At 43.6% G+C, this 20,849-nt stretch overlaps 1 protein-coding gene across 14 annotated transcripts in view; it reads right to left on the reverse strand.

Moving 5' to 3' along the window:
* cep112 (centrosomal protein 112) overlaps positions 1-20,849 on the reverse strand; it is a 507,564-nt gene that overhangs the window by 176,230 nt on the left and 310,485 nt on the right. For all 14 annotated transcript variants that reach the window (XM_060901361.1, XM_060901366.1, XM_060901363.1 and 11 more), the window contains 2 exons: positions 17,844-17,951; positions 5,062-5,244 (listed from right to left, as the gene is read on the reverse strand). In XM_060901361.1, the coding sequence (XP_060757344.1) occupies positions 5,062-5,244; positions 17,844-17,951 (291 nt within the window). The remainder of the gene's footprint in view (positions 1-5,061; positions 5,245-17,843; positions 17,952-20,849) is intronic.

Raw genomic sequence — 20,849 nt, forward strand, 5'->3', positions numbered from 1 at the left:
AGAAAGAAAGAAAGAAAGAAAGAAAGAAAGAAAGAAGGCTTGAGCAAACTAGAGAACACTACAATTTTCATCTACGAAAGAAAGAAAGAAAGAAAGAAAGAAAGAAAGAAAGAATTATAAAAATAGATGGCTTGAGCAAACTGGAGAACGCTACAGTTTTCATCTCCAGAAGCCAGAAAGAAAGAAAGAAAGAAAGAAAGAAAGAAAGAAAGAAAAGATAGATGTCTCGAGCAAACTGGAGAACGCTACAATTTTCATCTCTGAAAGAAAGAAAGAAAGAAAAAGAAAGAAAGAAAGAAAGAATTATAAAAATAGATGGCTTGAGCAAACTGGAGAAACGCTACAATTTTCATTTCCAGAAGCCAGAAAGAAAGAAAGAAAGAAAGAAAGAAAGAAAGAAAGAAAGAAAGAAAGAAAGCTCGAGCAAACTGGAGAATGCTACAATTTTCATCTATGAAAGAAAGAAAGAAAGAAAGAAAGAAAGAAAGAAAGAAAGAAAGAAAGAAAGAATAGATGGCTTGAGCAAACTGGAGAAAGCTACAATTTTGATCTCCAGAAGAAAGAAAGAAAGAAAGAAAGAAAGAAAGAAAGAAAGAAAGAAAGAAAGAAAGAAAGAATTATAAAAATAGATGGCTTGAGCAAACTGGAGAACGCTACAATTTTTCATTTCCAGAAGCCAGAAAGAAAGAAAGAAAGAAAGAAAGAAGGCTCGAGCAAACTGGAGAATGCTACAATTTTCATCTATGAAAGAAAGAAAGAAAGAAAGAAAGAAAGAAAGAAAGAAAGAAAAGATAGATGGCTCGAGCAAACTGGAGAACGCTACAATTTTCATCTCTGAAAGAAAGAAAGAAAGAAAGAAAGAAAGAAAGAAAGAATTATAAAAATAGATGGCTTGAGCAAACTGGAGAACGCTACAATTTTCATTTCCAGAAGCCAGAAAGAAAGAAAGAAAGAAAGAAAGAAAGAAAGAAAGAAAGAAAGAAAGAAAGAAGGCTCGAGCAAACTGGAGAACGCTACAATTTTCATCTATGAAAGAAAGAAAGAAAGAAAGAAAGAAAGAAAGAAAGAAGGCTCGAGCAAAACTGGAGAACGCTACAATTTTCATCTAAGAAAGAAAGAAAGAAAGAAAGCAAGCTCAAGCAAACTGGAGAACGCTACAATTTTAATCTCCAGAAGCAAGCAAGAAAGAAAGAAAGAAAGAAAGAAAGAAAGAAAGAAGGCTCGTGCAAACTGGAGAACGCTACAATTTTCATCTAAGAAAGAAAGAAAGAAAGAAAGAAAGAAAGAAAGAATAGATGGCTTGAGCAAACTGGAGAAGGCTACAATTTTGATCTCCAGAAGCCAGAAAGAAAGAAAGAAAGAAAGAAAGAAAGAAAGAAAGCTTGAGCAAACTAGAGAACACTACAATTTTCATCTAAGAAAGAAAGAAAGAAAGAAAAGAATAGATGGCTTGAGCAAACTGGAGAAAGCTACAATTTTGATCTCCAGAAGCCAGAAAGAAAGAAAGAAAAGAAAGAAAGAAAGAAAGAAGGCTTGAGCAAACTAGAGAACACTACAATTTTCATCTACGAAAGAAAGAAAGAAAGAAAGAAAGAAAGAAAGAAAGAAAGATGGCTTGAGCAAACTAGAGAACACTACAATTTTCATCTAAGAAAGAAAGAAAGAAAGAAAAGAATAGATGGCTTGAGCAAACTGGAGAAAGCTACAATTTTGATCTCCAGAAGCCAGAAAGAAAGAAAGAAAGAAAGAAAGAAAGAAAGAAAGAAAGAAAGAAAGAAAGAAAGAAAGAAAGAAGGCCTTGAGCAAACTAGAGAACACTACAATTTTCATCTACGAAAGAAAGAAAGAAAGAAAGAAAGAAAGAAAGAAAGAAAGAAAGAAAGAAAGAAAGAAAGAAAGAAAGATGGCTTGAGCAAACTGGAGAACGCTACAGTTTTCATCTCCAGAAGCCAGAAAGAAAGAAAGAAATTTGATAGAAAGAGACGGACAGACAGACAGATAAAACAAAGAACACTTAAAAACATGATCAAGTTACATATCAGGAAAATAATCAGGTTCATCGATTGAAATATTTCCTCTTCATTAAATAATCATCAGAAATCACACAGACTGCTCGGAACAGTGAGCCGTAAACATGCAGATAAAGAAACACTCGCAGCCTTTGGAGCCAGTGGTGTATTAGCACACAGTATTTGCTGCAGGCAACAGTATTTATTGGGAACTGTCCTGGATGGGCTGCCAACTGACTCTCGGGCCTCGCCCCTTTCATCTTCAAAAAGACTGAGGAAAACTCGGAGCCTGGAGGGTGCCAGAGCAGAAATTCCAGGTTGAGAGGAAACTGAATACTCTAGCTTCAGCCCAAGGACAAGGATATAAGCTCATTCCCTCAGCGATCTAAACAAAGAATCCAAACCAAGACATGGATCAATAAAACCTTCAGCACAGTATTAGCATGGCACTGGTGGGGTTTTTGGTTTGTTTGTTTGGTTGTTGTTGTTTTTTTTTAAACTTTGGCTTGTTTTGATAGCTGCATGATGTTGTTGTAGGTTGTGGATTTTCTTTGAAACAGCAATAAGATTGTAGCCGCACTGAGAGCTAGGCTAGGTAACGGTGCTGGACATTGGCGAGCTCACTCAAACTCGAAAACAAAGCTCTGCTCTTGGATAATTGATTCTTCTGAACTTCCTTTTACATCCAAACTGTACTCACTACGTCAAGACAGGAGTCTAAGTGATTCATGTTCAGTTCAGTGGACGTGAAGGATGCGTGTTCGCCTTGTCAGCTTTCCAAATTTGAAAGATTCCAGAAAGTTAGTTTTGTTGCAGCTGTGGGAAAAAAACGGGGGTGGGGGGGGTTTGATTTTTCTCCGTTATCGTTGTTGAGTCAATATTTTCAATCTAGCAGTTGATCTTCAAACTAAGCTCCATACTGGAATCTGCCAGACGCCATGTGTTCCAATTTAACATCTCGTCTCAATAAAGCAGCCTGTGGAAGGCTTCGTCAGCACCGACTTCTCTCTTCTTTCCTGGATTCCGTCTCTCAGACGCTCTTAGAGAAAATGCGCCTTTTGGAGAAGAGAAAAGTAGTCACGAAGGCCATCTTATCTCACTCAGACAGCTTTGAGGCGGCCAGTTTCCTGTCAGCAGTAGCTGAAAAATGGATCTTCATCTAGCAGCTAGAGGAAGCTTGATGGACACCGGTTGAAATGCAAAAGGACATCGAGAAAAGTTTTCAAACCGACCAGCATCACTTTCATGTCAAATTTTGTTCTGCCATGATAAAAGAAGGGAAAAAATATATATATATCGGGCGCTTAGATACTCGGAAGACTGAAATATCCGTACTCGCGCTTGCCGTTATCTATTCGGTCTCTCGAAAACTCAAGAGAAGCTTCTATCAGAAAATGTCAATCTGTCACTTTAAAGAGGCTTGTCGATGGTGACGGAGTCACGCCATCGGGAGGAAAATGAAACTCTGCTGCCTCTCGACACACCCAGCCTGGATTGCGGAAAATTGTAAAGGTGAAGGAGGAAGGGTGTTGAGGTGCGCTGAACTTCTCACCAAAATAACATCGTCGCCTAGGCGGACACGTTCAGCCAAACCGCAAAGCCTGCTCCCCCCCCCACAACAAATTGCTCGGCGCAGTCTGGGAGCGATGGAGGCTCTGAGCCACCAGCAGCTTCTCGCTGTAGCACATGATTTCCTTCCCCTGGATTCACGTTCTGTGTGGCCGGTCCACACCGCCACACTCAGTAATGACATGACTGATAAGGTGCTGGGTGAACGGCTTTACACAACACGTGGGAACATGGAAAAGAATAAAAAAAGCCATTTGTTTTGGTGAAAAAGCAGAAGCTGTTCCTGCATATATATATATATATATATATATATATATATATATATATATATATATATATATATATATATATATACACACACACTTGGCTTTAAATCCAAAGATGAAGCATAAATGCAGCTTACAAAAAGATGCCGTGTACACAGAAGATACGAAACGCCATTTTTAGTGCGTTATATTCGAGACGCCAATTTTATCGGATCTGTCTTTCAAAACGCCGCTAAAACAAGAGACGAACGGCGTTCCTTGGAGAAAATCTGCTTTAACGTGCCTTAGTCTTCGACTGAAATGTGCGATGTTTCATCTCGAAGCATTTCCCAAGCTTCTCTCATCCAGCCTGCTGAACTCTGTAGAGGAGCTGCTCTGCTGGACGTCTCTCCTGTAAGCAGCTAATAAATGTGCTTTAGCCATGCTGACAATTTATATTTCATCTCATGGTTTGAAGAGTCGAATACATCCCCAGCTGGGGGCTCGGCTGTCAAACGGTTTCCAGCAGAGGCTCCGCGATCGCCAGGCTGGAGAGGAGAACGGGCTTTGGCGGAGCGACCCGCTGATGAACAAAATAGAGGTTTCCAAGTCTGTCATTAATATATGCTAAATAGTTCTGCGAGACATAATGAGAATATAAGCCTCTCCTTATGTGGAGATGATGGCTACCTGCAGTGCAGCGCGAGAAAACAGCAAGCCAGTGCACAGTGGTTTGCGAAGCACCAGGCTCATGCCAACCCAGCTCAAACAGATGAAATAAAAGAGCGGAAAACGCAACCCAGAGTGGCAAACAAAAGGCCTGAGCTATAGGGCACCAAAAGATTTGCCCACTTTTTATGGCAACCTGTGGTTCCCATAGATCCTGGGGCTTTTTAACATTCTTCCTTTAAATCCTGCTTAAAACACTGTATACGCTGCGTAACACGTATGATATTTCTTTTCCGCACATTATTTCATCGCAAACAGCCCTTTAAACAATTTGCGGCACTGAAGTTGTTTTTTTTTAACTACGATAAAGCGTCACGCTAAATTTCTAAATGTCTTTTTAAACCGTCTTCAGACGTTCTGTAAAAACATGAAGGTTCTGAATCGATTAAACAAATACTTAGCTAGCAAAGAAGAAAAAAAGCTAGCGAAAGCAAGAGGAAAATAGCATGGTTAATAGCAAACCAAATATGGAAGACATGGTGATAATGGAAAAAGAAGAGACCACCTACCTGTCCATCCCGCTTTCTCCATTCCTGGGTGTGCGCTTGGTGCTGGGCCATGGCAGACCGCGCCTGCTTCTCCAGACTAGCAATCTCCCGCTGATGATCCTGGACCAGGCTGTCCTTCTCCGTATTGTGTTGCTGAAGTAGGTGTGTCCTCTCCTGCTCATGCTGCAGTTTCAGCTCCATAATCTGATTGGACAACAAGGAGTGAGACTTCATCAGCAGTACATCCCTGTTGTCATGACAACTTGCGCATCTCTCAGCATAAGTGGTGGTGGTGGGGGGGGAAATTGGTGTTAGCTGCACTATGTAACAAACTGGGGACTATTTTTGCATCGCTGTTACCTCATAGGTTCCGCTATCTCCACCCTCATCTGTTGCTGCTGCTTATAAAGTGTCGACTTGTCTAGAAGAGTTTGAGAAGCCGTATGCTTAGCGATGCAAACTGAGCTCCATGCAGCCAACGCTAAAGGTCTTAGTGGGTCATCTAGAATCATTATAGACTGCAATGCATCAAACGTGTGCTCCTTGAGAGAAGGGGAAAACGACAATTGAAAAATATTTTGTCAATTTCTGTGTTCCCACGATAGATAGTGTCCACTTACCCTGGTTGTCCAGCTACAGCTTTGAAGTTTCACTGTGTCAAAAGCTGATTAAAAAAAAAAAAACACCTCACGGCGAGGAAAAGCGTCCAAATCCTCAAAGTGTGAGACTGGTAATCGTGTTGGGGAGGAAAAAAAAAAAGACACAAAAGTGACCGGCTGTATTATCTTGCTGTTGTCCACCTGCTGAGTGGTGAGTCGATGCTGGATGTTGAGAAGCTGCTGCCGTAGGTTCCCAGGCTCCAATCCTACTCCCCTCATCAGATGGGGTGAGGGTGGGTGGGTGGGGTGGGTGGGGGTGGGGCAGGAAGAGGGAGTGGGGGGTTGTGGCAAAGGGGGTATTGGGGCTGGACGATGACCTTGGCCGGTCCTGCTCTGTCTTCCCGCTGGCACGGGAAGGACCCAGTCCGCCCGGCTTTGATGCAAATCCCCAGCACATTGTGCATCCCGGCACCCTACCTGGCCTGCTCGCTGGCTGGAGACTGTGGTGCTGCTATTGAGAGCAGGTGATGAATGAGGCTGCCGCAAAGAGCCAGAGTTTCCCCCCAGCAAGACGGAGAGAAAGACACAAAGAAATCGCTCAATGAAGCCCCATGGCATCAGTTTTTCAATTTCAGCAACAGAAAAAAAGAAAAAAAAAGCTTTTGTCAGTTTCTGGATTATATTATTCTATGTGAGCAAGCAATGGATAAACACACACACACACACACACTCTTCACACTGACTCAATGCTAGAAGTTTGCGCAAATGAATGAGGAAAGGCCAGAGGATGGAACACCAGGTCAAATTCTTGTTTTCTTCTCTCTTGTCAAAAATACCATGCGTGTCATCTCTGATTTCATCATCAGCTATCAGATAGACCCATCAAGTAGCAAACTTGAAACCTCCTCTGCATAGTCGTCTGTTGTGTGCTCTAAATTCGATAACAGAGTATCGAGGAGTATCGATGACATCCCATCTGTGAAGGACGCTTTAATGCAACAATCCCAACTGAAATCGTTCTGACATGAAAACAGTGATCCGGGCTGAAGTATGTTAACCAAAGGAAGACGAGAAAGCATATGACGGAAATAGATGGGTCGCGAAAAAACATAGGCGCCTTCTTGTAAACGTCACAGCGAGGAGTCCTCCGAGTGCCAAGCTCTTAAAGCGGCTGCACTGAATGGCTGTTGTCAGTAGGACAGACGTGATTAGCGCTGAGGTAATGCGGCAGCGGCCCAGCCGAGGAGACTCCCTGGGGAAGATCGTGGACTGGGAGAAGAGAAGAGAAGAGTCTGGCTGCTCTCAGCAGGGGTTTGGCATGCAGAAGGAGGAAATTTGGGGCCGGGGTGGCAGATCTGTCCCGTTTTTCAAAATGCAGGAAGAGAATGTGTGTCGAGTTTCCCTGCTTGTGCGCTAATTAGCCGTTCAGATGAAGTATACGGTATGTTTGCGCCATCTTAAACAGTAAATATCTAAAGAGTGGATTAGTTAGGAGTTATGACAGACTGGTCGCGCCGTTTCGTCCTCTCAGGGTCTGCCTGTGATTCCGCAGCAGGGTGGAGGTCACGAACGAATGACACTTCTATACAGCTCTTCTCTTTTAAAGTCTCATTGAAGCATGCCACAGGGAAGTCCGGGAATGTCCCTTTGTGCCCACATGAATGGCGCAACCTGACCTTAAGGCTCATAACAGCACAGCTAAACACTTCGGCTTCACTCGCCGATCATTTAAGGTAGAAATGGTCCACTGAATATTTTTAGAGATGATTTTCGCACTGGGCGGCACGGTGGTGTAGTGGTTAGCGCTGTCGCCTCACAGCAAGAAGGTCCGGGTTCGAGCCCCGTGGCCGGCGAGGGCCTTTCTGTGCGGAGTTTGCATGTTCTCCCCGTGTCCGCGTGGGTTTCCTCCGGGTGCTCCGGTTTCCCCCACAGTCCAAAGACATGCAGGTTAGGTTAACTGGTGACTCTAAATTGACCGTAGGTGTGAATGTGAGTCTATGTCTATGTGTCGGCCCTGTGATGACCTGGCGACTTGTCCAGGGTGTACCCCGCCTTTCGCCCGTAGTCAGCTGGGATAGGCTCCAGCTTGCCTGCGACCCTGTAGAAGGATAAAGCGGCTAGAGATGATGAGATGAGATGAGATTTTCGCACTAAGAACACATCTTAAAGGAGCTCCGTGACCTCACTGACATGCTAGCTTTAAAAGGACCAGGAGACAGAGTCTATTAAACAACTGCTAAAGTTTTATTTAAAAAAGCATGCTTGATGAACCCTTGGATTTTTTTGATATTAATAAAACGCACTACAAATAAATAAAAACATTACCTGGGAGTACTAGGCCGACTGGGTTTGCTCTCAACACAGCCACAATTCTTTGTGGCAGAGATGCAGTAAGGGCGGCACGGTGGTGTAGTGGTTAGCACTGTTCCCTCACAGCAAGAAGGTTCTGGGTTCGAGCCCAGTAGCCGTTTCTATGTGGAGTTTGCATGTTCTCCCCGTGTCTGTGTGGGTTTCCTCCAGGTGCTCCGGTTTCCCCTACAGTCCAAAGACATGCAGGTGGCTCTAAATTGACCGTAGGTGTGAATGTGAGTGTGAATGGCTGTCTCTGTGTGACAGCCCTGTGATGACCTGGCGACTCGTCCAGGGTGTACCCCGCCTCTCGCCCGTAGTCAGCTGGGATAGGCTCCAGCTTGCCCGCGACCCTGTACAGGATGAGCAGTTACGGATAATGGATGGATGCAGGAAGATGTCGAGTCCATAGTTATAATTACATCACACAATTCCTGCAGATTTTTCAGGTGCTCTTTCATGCTGCGATTCTCCTGTTCTACCACATCCCGAAGCTCTATTGGCTTCAGATCTGGTGACTGGAATTGGCCACTGAAGAACACTGAACTCACTGTCGTGTTCAGGAAACCACATTAACATGACTCTTGTCATAGCCTAATGGTTAGAGAAGCAGCTTTGAGACCAAAGTTTGCCAGCTTGATTCCCTTGAGCAAGGCACCCAACCCCCCAACTGCTCCCCAGGCTGCTCTGGGTATGCTATACGTCGCTCTGGATAAGTGCGTCTTCTAAATGCCATTAAATAAATGCAATGACATGGTACGTTATCATGCTGAAAGCAGCCATCAGAAGATGAGCAAATTGTAACCACGAAGGGAAACTCATGGTCAGCAGTACTCAAATAGTCTGTGGCATTCAAGTGATGATTGATTGGTGACAAGAAAATATTCCCCACACCGTTACACCACCTCCACCAGCTTGGATCTGGACAGGTTGGGTTCACGCATTCATACTGTTGGCGCCAGATTCTGACCCGAACATCTGTGTGCTTCATCAGAAACTGAGTATCATCAAGCCAGGCTACATTTTTCCAGTCTTCACAGATGATCCTGTGGCCACTGCGACCACAGCTTTCTGTTCTTGGCTGACAAAAGAAGAACCTGATGTGGCCTTCGGTTGCTGTAAGCCGTCTGCCTCAAGGTTTGACATTTTGTGCATTCTGGGATGCTTTGAAGAAGAAGAAGCCTTTATTTGTCACACGTACACTCAAGCACAAACCGAACACGCAGTGAAATTCATCCTCTGCATTTAACCCATCTGAAGCAGTGAACAAACACAAGTGTGCAAATGAGCGCACACGCATACGCAGAGCAGTGGGCAGCTATGCTACAGCTCCCGGGGAGCAGTTGGGGGTTAGGTGCCTTGCTCAAGGGCACTTCAGCCCAACCTCAGGCCATGGCCGCCCCATGTTAGGGGAAACCGGAGCACCCGGAGGAAACCCATGCAGACACGGGGAGAACATGCAAACTCCACACGGAAAAGCCGCCGTCGGCCGCTGGGCTCGAACTTAGAACCTTCTTGCTGTGAGACGACAGTGCTAACCACTACGCCACCGTGCTGCCCGATGCCACACGGTGCTTTTTTTCTCTCTCAACACGACTGGACAGAACGGTCAACCGAGTTACTCTAACCTTTTTATCAGCACTGCTGCCATACATTTGACTGATTAGATAATTGCACAAAAGAATCTCAACACATTTTACTCGCTAAATAAAATCCTGTGGCAGTCTGCTTCAAATTAACGCATTATAGGAGCTGCTTCTGTTCCCTAGTTGTTTTTCCCCCCCCTCCCAACCCAGGAAATGCTAGAAATTATCTAATATTACATCATTATGTATCTAGCTTTAATTTTCCAAGACTTCCTCGTGCTAAAGAAAAAGATGGGTCAAATAAAAGTGATGCGGCGTGTGCGTCACAGAACGCCTCAAATTAACGAGTTAGATGTTTCGGTTCTTACTTTTTTTTTCCCCCACCTAAGGAAATGCTAGAAAACATCTAATATTACATCATTACAGATCCAGCTTTGGTGTTCAAACACGTTCTTAATACTTCAAACATGTGCAGGGGGGGAAATAAAAAGATGATGAGACATCTCCACTCAGATTGCATTGCCTGAGTGAATACTGAAGACCATGGTACCTTCACAACCTCATCTCCCATACAGGCAAACTTCATCACAAAGTCCATGTTGTTTTCCATCAGCATATGAAAGGTGTTAAACATTCATCCATCCATCCATTATCCGTAACCGCTTATGGGACATTCCACCGAATGGGTGCCATTTGCTTGTTGTACCACTCCCAAATTAAACTTACCTTTGTTATATCTTTTCAACACTGATTATAATAACACACATTTAACTATTCAAAATGTGTACTGGTCAACCTCAGGCTACGTTACAAGGTTTGGAAGTCAAAGATGGCTGCATTTTTTTCAGTCCCGTTACCAAAACTCTGAAAGTAACAGGACTGAGTTTTTAGCCTAGGATTAGCTAATACATGGAACTAAGGCTACGTTTACATTACGTCGAATCAGCGGATCATCAGATTAATGTTCTTAAAATGATTCGCGTTTACACTAAAACCGTTAGCCGTGCACACAGCAACACCAATACGCGGATACGCTCGGCTCCGCAGGCATCCTGCGCTCCAAATCACTCCGCCCTGAACAGCGAGTGCCCTCTGGAGGGTGTGCACTCCGGCCCTGCGCAGCTCACAGAGCGCGCGAGTGAAGTGAACAAGCCACGATTCGGGACTGAGCCGCTGTGTGTGAGATCCCAGCGCAGATCACTTATTACTTGCAAGTGGAAGGATGGCAAGCCTAAAGACAATCATAACTACACAATGGGCAGTATTTGCATCAGTATTTGCAGTATTTTCATACTTTTATACTCTTTAATGAAAGGTGATACAAAGCGGAAGTCTGCGCCGTTTTTCAGCAGTCGCGTCACATGACCAACTCCAGCGAATCAGGAAGGTGGATGTCACAGTGACGTTGTCCAATGAGACGCCAGCTAGAGCTCAGCACAGCGTATTCGCGTATTCTCAATGTTTACACAGCACCGGAGCTGATACGATCTAGATTGAATACGTGGACGCTGGCGGATTCCCGTTTCCCCGCTTTTTCAGGGGGGTTAATGTAAACGGACAGTGCATCTGCGAAGAAAACGAGACAGATACGGTCTAGTGTAAACGTAGCCTAAGCCACATGGCGTCATCGCTAATAGCATGACCACACTTAGCACATTCTAGTGATTTACCAAAAATCTGTATTTTTAAAATAAACAAATATCTAAGAAATTATTTAAGTAACAGGACAGTATGTTGACACTGACCTGATCAGTCAAAGTTAAAAAGTCATCAAATATACAGAAAAGTAAACGAGAGAACTAACTTTTGGTCTTCCCATGGCCTTCAGAAGACACAACTGGTGTAACTTCCTGTTGAGCATGTGATTTATGGAATGTTCCAAATTTGTCAGATGGGGTAATATGTTTGGGTAACAGGACTGAGTGAAAACCCAGGGACACGACTAAAAATGTGTATTTTAACTAAGATATTGTGGATTTCTTATGAAAAAAATATATTTAAACCATGGATAGGATATGGAGTCGCACAACAGTGCAAAAGAAATACTGTTTCTGAAGGATTTTAATCATAATATTTCATAGTTAAGTATAAAGTTAGAGTGCGGGGACAGGTAACACATGCTATTTTTCAGTGTTTTAGGTAGTTTTTATTAATCCTTACAATTATACATCTTAAATTTGAAAATCAGATCAATGTGCAGGACATTCTGCGTAATAAGGAAATGTATTTTAAAGTACATTTTTATGTGCATTTATACATATAATTTTCTAGGGACGGAAATGGCACCGATTCGGTGGAATGGCTCTTATCCTGTGCAGGTTTGCAGGCAAGCTGAAGCCTATCCCAGTTGACTATGTGCATTTAGTCCTGGGTATGACTTTAAACCGCAACCGGTGGTGAGTCTCAGGTCCGGGAGGACTTGAGTATTGGGGAAAGTGGAGTTAACCCCTTGTTCCCAGGTCTGTTCTGACCCAGAGTGGTAGCACCTGCATGGGTTCCAGCTATGGGTACATCACCAATAAGGCGCTGGCAGCAGGTTTGGGTTTTTTTGATGCAATGTGGCAGATGAACCCAACAGGGTCAATGGCGCGCCACCTGATGGCATGCGGAAGAGCCACTCCAATGGCATCACTTGGCAAGTCAGTTATCACTGTGGGGCAATTTCCATACCCGTCAGGTCTGTGGCACTTTTGTGGACCACTTGGCATCAGGTCTGGAGGTCCTGAGAGACAACACGATGGGGGCACGACATCGACATCATTTGTCTCACCTTACTGTACAAGGTGCTTCATTAGGAGGGGCGCTCTGGTGCGGGCCTCGTGGCCCGTCTCAGTTTCTGCGCATCCTAATCAAGCAGTCATCATCGCTAGCGATGAACAGCCGTCGCCAACATGTGCCTAAGACTTTTGCACAGAACTGTATACACAGTTGGTCTGACATAAGGACATGATAAGCATCATCCAAACACCAAGTCATGGATAGACTGAGACACCTGCTACATACATTATTTGTTTTGTTGCTACAGTTAGGTGCTCGTTTGCATACATTTGCATAAAAAGAAACTAAATCCTCATTACTGCAAGCACCAAGGCATTTTCTGTGTGTGGAATTTATTTATTCATTTTTTAAAATACAGTAATTTATGATCATATCTTCTCTAATGAGGCAATTCTGATTTTCTTGAGTGGTATTTAGATGCAACACGCTAGTCTGCGTAGCGATTTCAGATGCCCAGATAAATCTGTAATTAAATGCCGGATGAATTATCCAGCAATGAATCACCGTCTGTTTCACTCTTCTTTCAGGGTGTGACATTAAATTACATACTGAAAGTTGCATCTGCCAGACTAATGATAATGTAGGCATTTCAGAAGATTAATTAGAGACGCTTTATTTTAAAAGGGCACGTTATCCTGAGATGCAAGACGGTTTATTGGAAAGAAAATTTGACTTAAAATTCACATTTACTTGCATCAGAACTGCTGAAAGGCTTCGCCCATTCAAAGGCCATTTCGGACTAAAATGAACTGTATCCAGGATACAGTTCATACTGGGTGTCCATACTGGGTGTGAAAAGAATGAGTGTCGCTCTAAAAAAAAAAAATCTATAAATGCCTATGTTTTCAGGATCTTAAGATGATACACAGGGCAACTTTTTGCGCAGTGTTAATGGGCAATTGTGCGTCAACACTTTCCCATTGAGCTTGGGCAACATCATTTCTACCTGAACGATTTTGATCGTTTTGGGCGACTTCTTAAGATCATCCAATCAGAGTGCTAGCAGCGAATCACATGACCACCGGAGAGCTTCTGAAAGTTTCAACAACGATGGCTCCGGCAGTGGAGCGAAGAAAAAGAGAGAACTTATTGCTGGGTTTCAGTCACGTGACTCTTCTTAGCGATTTTACCACAAGTGAAATAGCTGGTGGTCTAAACAGCTGCCGTAGCGCAAACAACTAGCGATAACTTATCTGAATACGCTCGTAATCTAGAAGCCACTGCTCACTTTAGATATATTCAGAAGATTGCTGTGTGCAATGGAATCGACCCCTACAGTCTGGGAAAGAAGGATTTGTCATACGATCTTGAAAACTTCGCTTCAGTCGAGTTCCCCGACATCTCGAACTATCTGGTGTTGCAGACGTCCTTCTACACCGCAAAACAGATGAAAGCGTGGAAGAGTACGGAGGCTTACGACTTTTTTATATATGGCTGGGTAAAGGACCTCGCTATCAAGTCGCTGCCGAATGAATCCTGGATTGTTTTTGCCCGTGTAAGTATGGCTTTTTTTTTTTTTTAAAGCTTTTCGTTCACGTCTTTACAACCAAGCGCTGCAAGTTGAAGTGGAAACAAACAATGGTTCGCTTGATTCTGACTTATGTTGGCTCTTATCTCTCAGGTAAATCATTCACAAAGATCATCAGAAACCCCTTTAAAGACCTGGATCTTATGCCGCTTTTCCACTACAAACGTGGCTGAGCCGTGCCGTGCCGAGTCGAGCTGAGTCGAGCTGAGCGGGGCTGTTGGAGTTGCATTTCGACTACAACCGCGCTGAACCGTGCTGGCTGGAAGTGGGTGGACACATTGGGTGGAGTTAGCGAAAGTGGGTGGACGTCACGTGATGTCGTTAAGCAGCGCAAACAGTGACATCAGTGACAGTGGCGGAACAAGTCAGAGCCGGGCCGGGGGCGGGGCAAATGACCGGGCCCTTTATTAAAGCTTATCATAACATCATTTTAGGCTACAAAATGTCTGCAACTGCGGTGTTTACCAATTTCAACACTACCGGGTGCAACTATGTTATTTAGTACATCAAGTCCTTCAAACGAACATGTAACTCAGAAACAAAAAACATTAGGATACTGTACATGGCTCATAATAAAACATCAATAGCCTATACTGCGCACATTATTTGAAGGGCATACGAATGAGCGCTCAGAGGTTGCAACGGTGACAGGAAGAGTCAGAAATAAAAGGAGGGCGGTGCAAACCTCACTGAATGCACTGTGTTTACCAATTTCAACACTACGGGGTGCAACTATGTTATTTTATACATTAAGTCCTTCAAACGAACATGTAACTCAGAAACAAAAAAACATTAGGCGACATACTGTACATGGCTCATAATAAAACATCAATAGCCTACTGCGCGCATTATTTGAAGGGCATACGACGAGCCTTGCGCTCCGCGAACTCGTCCACGATGCTCTGTATGTCACTGATTCAGTGATCTTTTAAGCGGTAGTCTCACGACCCGGATAGTAAACAATAAACATGGAGGACATGGAGTCGTTAGTGTTGCTGGTCTTGGTGCTGTGGCTTGTTGTCACCGACAACGCCAACAGATACTGGCAAGAGCGTATAGATGAGGCGAGGCGCATAAGGCTTCAGAAATTCTCGTAATTCGTAATTCTTCTTCTTCCGGGTTTGCGGTGTTTACAGATCCCAGCGCGCTCGCGGGGCGTGTGTGGGCATGTGAGGACACGCCTCCTCACCAATCAGTGCACAGGGGAGTGTCTGCTCACGCCCCCAGCCTCACTCGGCACGGTTTGGCTCGCTTCAGCCCCACTCCAAAACGGTGCGAGTTTTAGGGGCTAAGCAGGGCTGAAACGAGCTGAGTCGTGCTGGTTTTTGGTAGTCGAAACGCGAGCCGTGTCGGGCTGAAGTGAGCTGAAGTGAGCTGAAAAAGGGTAGTGGAAAAGGGCCATTAGTTAAACAAGACGGAGAAGTGATCACGGCGCATTGTAACTGTACGGCTGGGGAAGAATTTTGTCGCGACCTTCATGCATATGGACTTTGTGAGGAGTAAACAAAGAAACCGCTGGGCACTTGAGCGCTTCGTGACTTTAAAAAAAAAAAAAAAAGGACCGTAAAATAACGACACACAGCAAGAAAAGTACCTGGAAAACAGTAACGACATACCTGAGAGGGAAATACAAACCTTTCACCAAGTGATCACTGCAAACTCGAGCATGCTTCGACTCGGCTCCCTTCGATTTCAGCGAGAGGTTCAAAAGCCACCTTTCTCGACGTCTTTTTGTGAAATCCTGTGTTCGTTCACTCTTTTTTATTAGTTCATGGGGAACCCTGAAGAAACTTTTATCAGTTTCATGGTTTGATCGATTCAAACAACCTAAAACAACGCAAGCGTAAGGCATTTTTCACGCGAGCGATGCACCTTCTCCGTACAAATGTTTTGTCAACTGAGCTTTGGTAGACCACCAGCTAAAGTTCTGAATAACTAATGAGGCGGACGTTGTTCTGTAGAAACCCAAAGTGGTGACTTTACCTCATCAAATGCTTAGAAAACCAACAGACATCTATTTTTATCTGCTCATGTTGTAATTTAGACATTGATTTTTTTCAGCCAAGTGTAAACTGCCGTTAGCTAACCGCTGCTCCAGAGAGATTGAATGGGGTTTAGCAAACTAGGAGTGTTTTTTTGCTAACACAGTTAGCTGAACGTTACTGCTAGCTGTGTAGGGATAACGTTAGCTCTCTTGCGTCAAGTTAAAAGTGATGGGCAGCTCATGATTTTTTTTTTTTTTTTTGAGTTGTACTAGAGATTCTCAAACTTGTCGTCAGATCTAATTCACATCCAGAGCACGGCTACTTGTGGAACCCGAGAGCGAAACGGTACAAACTTCGGGATACGAAAAAGAAAGCCTTTCAGGAGCTCCGTCAGTTCGTTTTCCTCCTCAGCAGCCATTTCCTTTTTTGCTGAGATGAGAATTAAACGATTATGTTTTCGTGATGCGTCAGTTATTCGTTCCAGCATGTGTGATTGAGCCTCGTAGCATTTTTAAAGAGATTCAAAAAGTGTTTAACAGAATAATGTGGTGATTTTGACTTATAAATGTTAAAATAACGGCAAATTATCTTTTGACCAGAGTATCTCTTCAGTTTTGTTCCAGAAGTCATACTTACTTGAGTGAAATAAAGGCTGAAGCCAAGACGAAAGTGACCGCTGTAAATGTTTCAGTGTCCATCTTTGCGGTGTCTGTCTCCCTGGCAATGGATTTGCTCTTATCTGATTGGTTGTTGCCCTAATTAGTTGCCCGGTGTCTCACCTGGTTGCCCGTTGCTGGCAACATTGCCCAGAAAGTTGCCCCGTGTATCATCAGCTTTAGGCTTAGATATTGTGGAGTGTCTGCAATTCAAGTCCATGTGAATGAGCTGTTACTATAGAAACAATAACGTCCAAGCACATTCATATAAACCTGGGATTTGTCCAAGAGTCGAAATATTCTTAGTCATGCTACAGAAAATTACTCAACACCTTCTGACCAGTACCTTTTGGATGTGGTATAAAAGGAATTGAGTGATTATGCAGGAGTTAGCGACTTTTTTTTTTTGCATTTATGCTTAATTAATATTAACTGTGAAACAATATCAAGCCATTTATCCGAATGACTCGGAGAAACCCCGGTGTCTACACTGCTCTTATCTGATTGGTTGTTGCCAATTATCTGTTGCCCTAATTAAGCTGTGTTCACATATACCGGTACGATAGTGGTATAACTGTATCGATACAAAGTATACCGGTACAGTTTATTGCATCTGTCCACACTAGCGAGAAATGTTTGCGGTTTTCTTTCACGGTAGTTGAAATGCGCGTGCGTGAAATGTTTCCGTGGTTACCGAGTAACTTCCTTCCGAGAATATGGCGGATGAAACAACGTGTGTGTGCTTTTTGTTGTCAATGTACAGTCTGTATTTCTGGTGGTCATTTATTCAGTCGAATTGTATAAAACGCGCGAGGCAGTTGAGAAAGAAACAAAGAAAACGAATCTCCGTTCTTCACTATTTTATTCAGCGAAGACATCGATTGAGGTGTGTGACTTTGCGCATGCGCATTATATTTGTATCGATACAGAGCCGCTTCATCTGTCCACACTACAGCGAAGCGCTACAGTACCGATACTGTACCGGTACGAAACCCATACATTTGTGGGTTTCGTACCGATACAGTTATACCGCTACAGTACCGGTATAGTTGCTAGTGTGGACAGGTGTTGCGGTACGAAAGTAGTATCGTATCGGTACAAAATCCCTAGTGTGGACAGGGTATTAGTTGCCCGTTGCTGGCAGCATTGCCCAGGAAGTTGCCCCGTGTATCATCAGCTTTAGATGAGTAAAATGCTTTGTACTTTCTTTTCTGAAGCCAAGGTGTAAACTGGATGTATTGAAAAATTAAGGATGCTTTTATTTAAAAAAAAAAAGTTACAGGAACTCTTCTAACTCCTACCCCTTCTGCCCCAGGACCAACCTGCTGCTCGTATTTCTGTTGGAGCTCCTCTAGTTGGTGACCAAACTCCTTTGTTTGCTTCTCTCTCAGTGACTTAGAACGGGACAGATCAGCTTCGACCTTTTCCATCTGGAAGCAAGAAACAGAACAGGCAAATTTGCGACCACGACAATGACAATACTGATCTAATATCATCGTCCTAATCAAGACCAAAAGCTACATGACATCAAAAGTCATTTGATTTTAAAAATACTTCAGATGATTCTATATCTGTACAGAATGAATAAAATAAAAATTTTGGCTGATGGTCGCGTTTCAGTGACCTTGCTTCCTCATAGTGCAGCAGTGAAATGTGGGCTAGAGGTCTGCGCGGGACAGAATTTTCAGTCCCGCTCCCGCCCGCTCCCGCATTGTGCAGTCCCGCTCCCGCCAGCTCCCGCTCACAATCATGATTTTCAGTCCTGCTCCCGTCTGCCATATTTTGTCCCGCTCCCGCCCGCAAATCCCGCATGATGCAGACGTTCGCGTTATTTCTCACGAAAGTTCTTGTCATTGGCTTGGGGAATTAAACATGCTGAGCTTAGCTGATCTCTCCACTGACCGATCCTTCACCTAGTGCACGTAGCGAGGGTGCACGTTGCCAGGCAGCATGCGCAGCTGAGGCTTTACAGAGATACCCATTCGGAAACGTACGTGAGATTAGACCACATCCGCAAATTTAGGCATCTTAAAATCTTTTTATTAATGCCAAATAAAATATCCAGCACAAATTATATATGATAGGCATAAATTAATAATTTATAAATTTTATTTTAAACACGTTTTTAGTTAGCGGGACTGCAGCTTATCACCTCTCCCGCCCGCTCCCGCATTGTGCACTCCCCCTCCCGCCCGTAACGAGCTTTCAAAATTTGTCCCGCGCCGCACTGCTTTACGTCGGGTCCCGCGGGAGTGCAGGGCTCTAATGTGGGCCTATAGGAGGTCACTGAATTCCAAAAAAAAAAAAAAAAAATCACCCTAAAAATACTCAAGGGATTTGGCTTCAAAATGACTGAAATCCTGAGCTGTAAATCTAGTCAGCTCTGTTCGAAAGCATCGATTTCTCACTTAGGGTTTGACTCAAGTGCTTAGACATTCACCTTGTAGCTATGAAAGCCAAAGCCAAAATTTGATCCGAGGTGATAGAATTTATGACTCGCACATGTCTTTCAGGGATCTTAAGATGATTTATGACAATTCTTTAGGCCTTATTGGAAGCGAAGTTGGACATACACTGACCTCTGTTTCGCACAGACGGCCGCTAAACTTTGAGACGTCTAACCAGTGACTCTTCTGTCTCCGACTTTATGGTTGCTGTTTAATTGGCTCGATATTTGGTTCTGCACAGAACACACGCAAGACAGATACTTTTTTTTTTAAACTGAGACCCTGATTGCTACACAACACAGAACATGTTTACAATTCCACAGCACAACTTTAGAGTTGCAAACCTCGGAAGACAAATCAAACTTGAGCTGTTTCGTAACATGAAAGTTTGAAATAAAATATAGCCTAATGTGACAGTTAAAGGAGCCCCAAGCACCATCACACTAGGGACATGGAGGCAGCTGCAGCAGGAGGAGCTTGAAAAAGGACGTCTCGGCAGCCTCCCTGCACTCTGTCACAACATCTGGGAGCAGGATGTGAGCAGTGGCAGCTCGGTGACTAGGCCTGCAGACTGTCATGGCCTAATTAAACGCTCGATCAAACACTTGCCTGCACCTTTGAGTTCTGGCAGCAGCTTCAATAAATTTAACTTGTGTCATAAAGCACATACCTATTATTAAGCACTACTAGTCACAATTTTCAGCACAATAGACTGAATATATTTTCATATATTATACCACTGTATATTCATATCCCACAGAAAGAACTACTGTAGTTCCCCAGTGTTGCCCAACTAGTTGCTCACTAACTCAAAATGGGAACCCAGGGACGGACCGGAGTCTGTGAACCACAGCCAGAGGGTTTGTGACTTTAAACGTTTTACCTTTTCAGTAGGCATATCAGACGCTCGCTGGCCGTGCTGTGAAAATTCTACATGCAGACGCTTGTTTAAGTTTCCAAAGCTGTCGTTGTTTAACCCTTGAATATTTTCGATTGCGAATACTATCATTAAAAAAGCTTACAATTTCTGCTTTCCAAAGAAATCGATCTCGTTAAAATCTGTTCAGTACTTTAGGAGTAACGGTAGGTTGAAGTCGGTACAACAGAGTTTTTTTGAGTCATGGGAAAGCACTCGGGCTCTCTCTCTCTCTCTCTCTCTCTCACTCCTGATCGGTTTCCGACTGGATTACTCGTCATCATCAATCGCTCTCACGGTTTCTGATGAAGGATTCAGCAAAATTTTCCGTCCGCTAGTTTTGATGTTCTGCTTCACGGGAGACTATGACGTGAGTTTTCAAAGCTTTACCTACTTATTTTCTTCAAATCAAACTGATTCACGTAAATAAATAACTATTTAAGAATACAGTGGGGCAAAAAAGTATTTAGTCAGCCACCAATTGTGCAAGTTCTCCCACTTAAAAAGATGAGAGAGGCCTGTAATTTTCATCATAGGTACACTTCAACTATGAGAGACAGAATGGGGGGAAAGAATCCAGGAAATCACATTGTAGGATTTTTAATGAATTAATTGGTAAATTCCTCGGTAAAATAAGTATTTGGTCACCTACAAACAAGCAAGATTTCTGTCTCTCACAGACCTGTAACAACTTCTTTAAGAGGCTCCTCTGTCCTCCACTCGTTACCTGTATTAATGGCACCTGTTTGAACTCGTTATCAGTATAAAAGACACCTGTCCCCAACCTCAAACAGTCACACTCCAAACTCCACTATGGCCAAGACCAAAGAGCTGTCAAAGGACACCAGAAACAAAATTGTAGACCTGCACCAGGCTGGGAAGACTGAATCTGCAATAGGTAAGCAGCTTGGTGTGAAGAAATCAACTGTGGGAGCAATTATTAGAAAATGGAAGACATACAAGAC

Source organism: Neoarius graeffei, chromosome 20 (genome assembly GCF_027579695.1).
Source record: "Neoarius graeffei isolate fNeoGra1 chromosome 20, fNeoGra1.pri, whole genome shotgun sequence".
Lineage (NCBI taxonomy): Eukaryota > Metazoa > Chordata > Actinopteri > Siluriformes > Ariidae > Neoarius > Neoarius graeffei.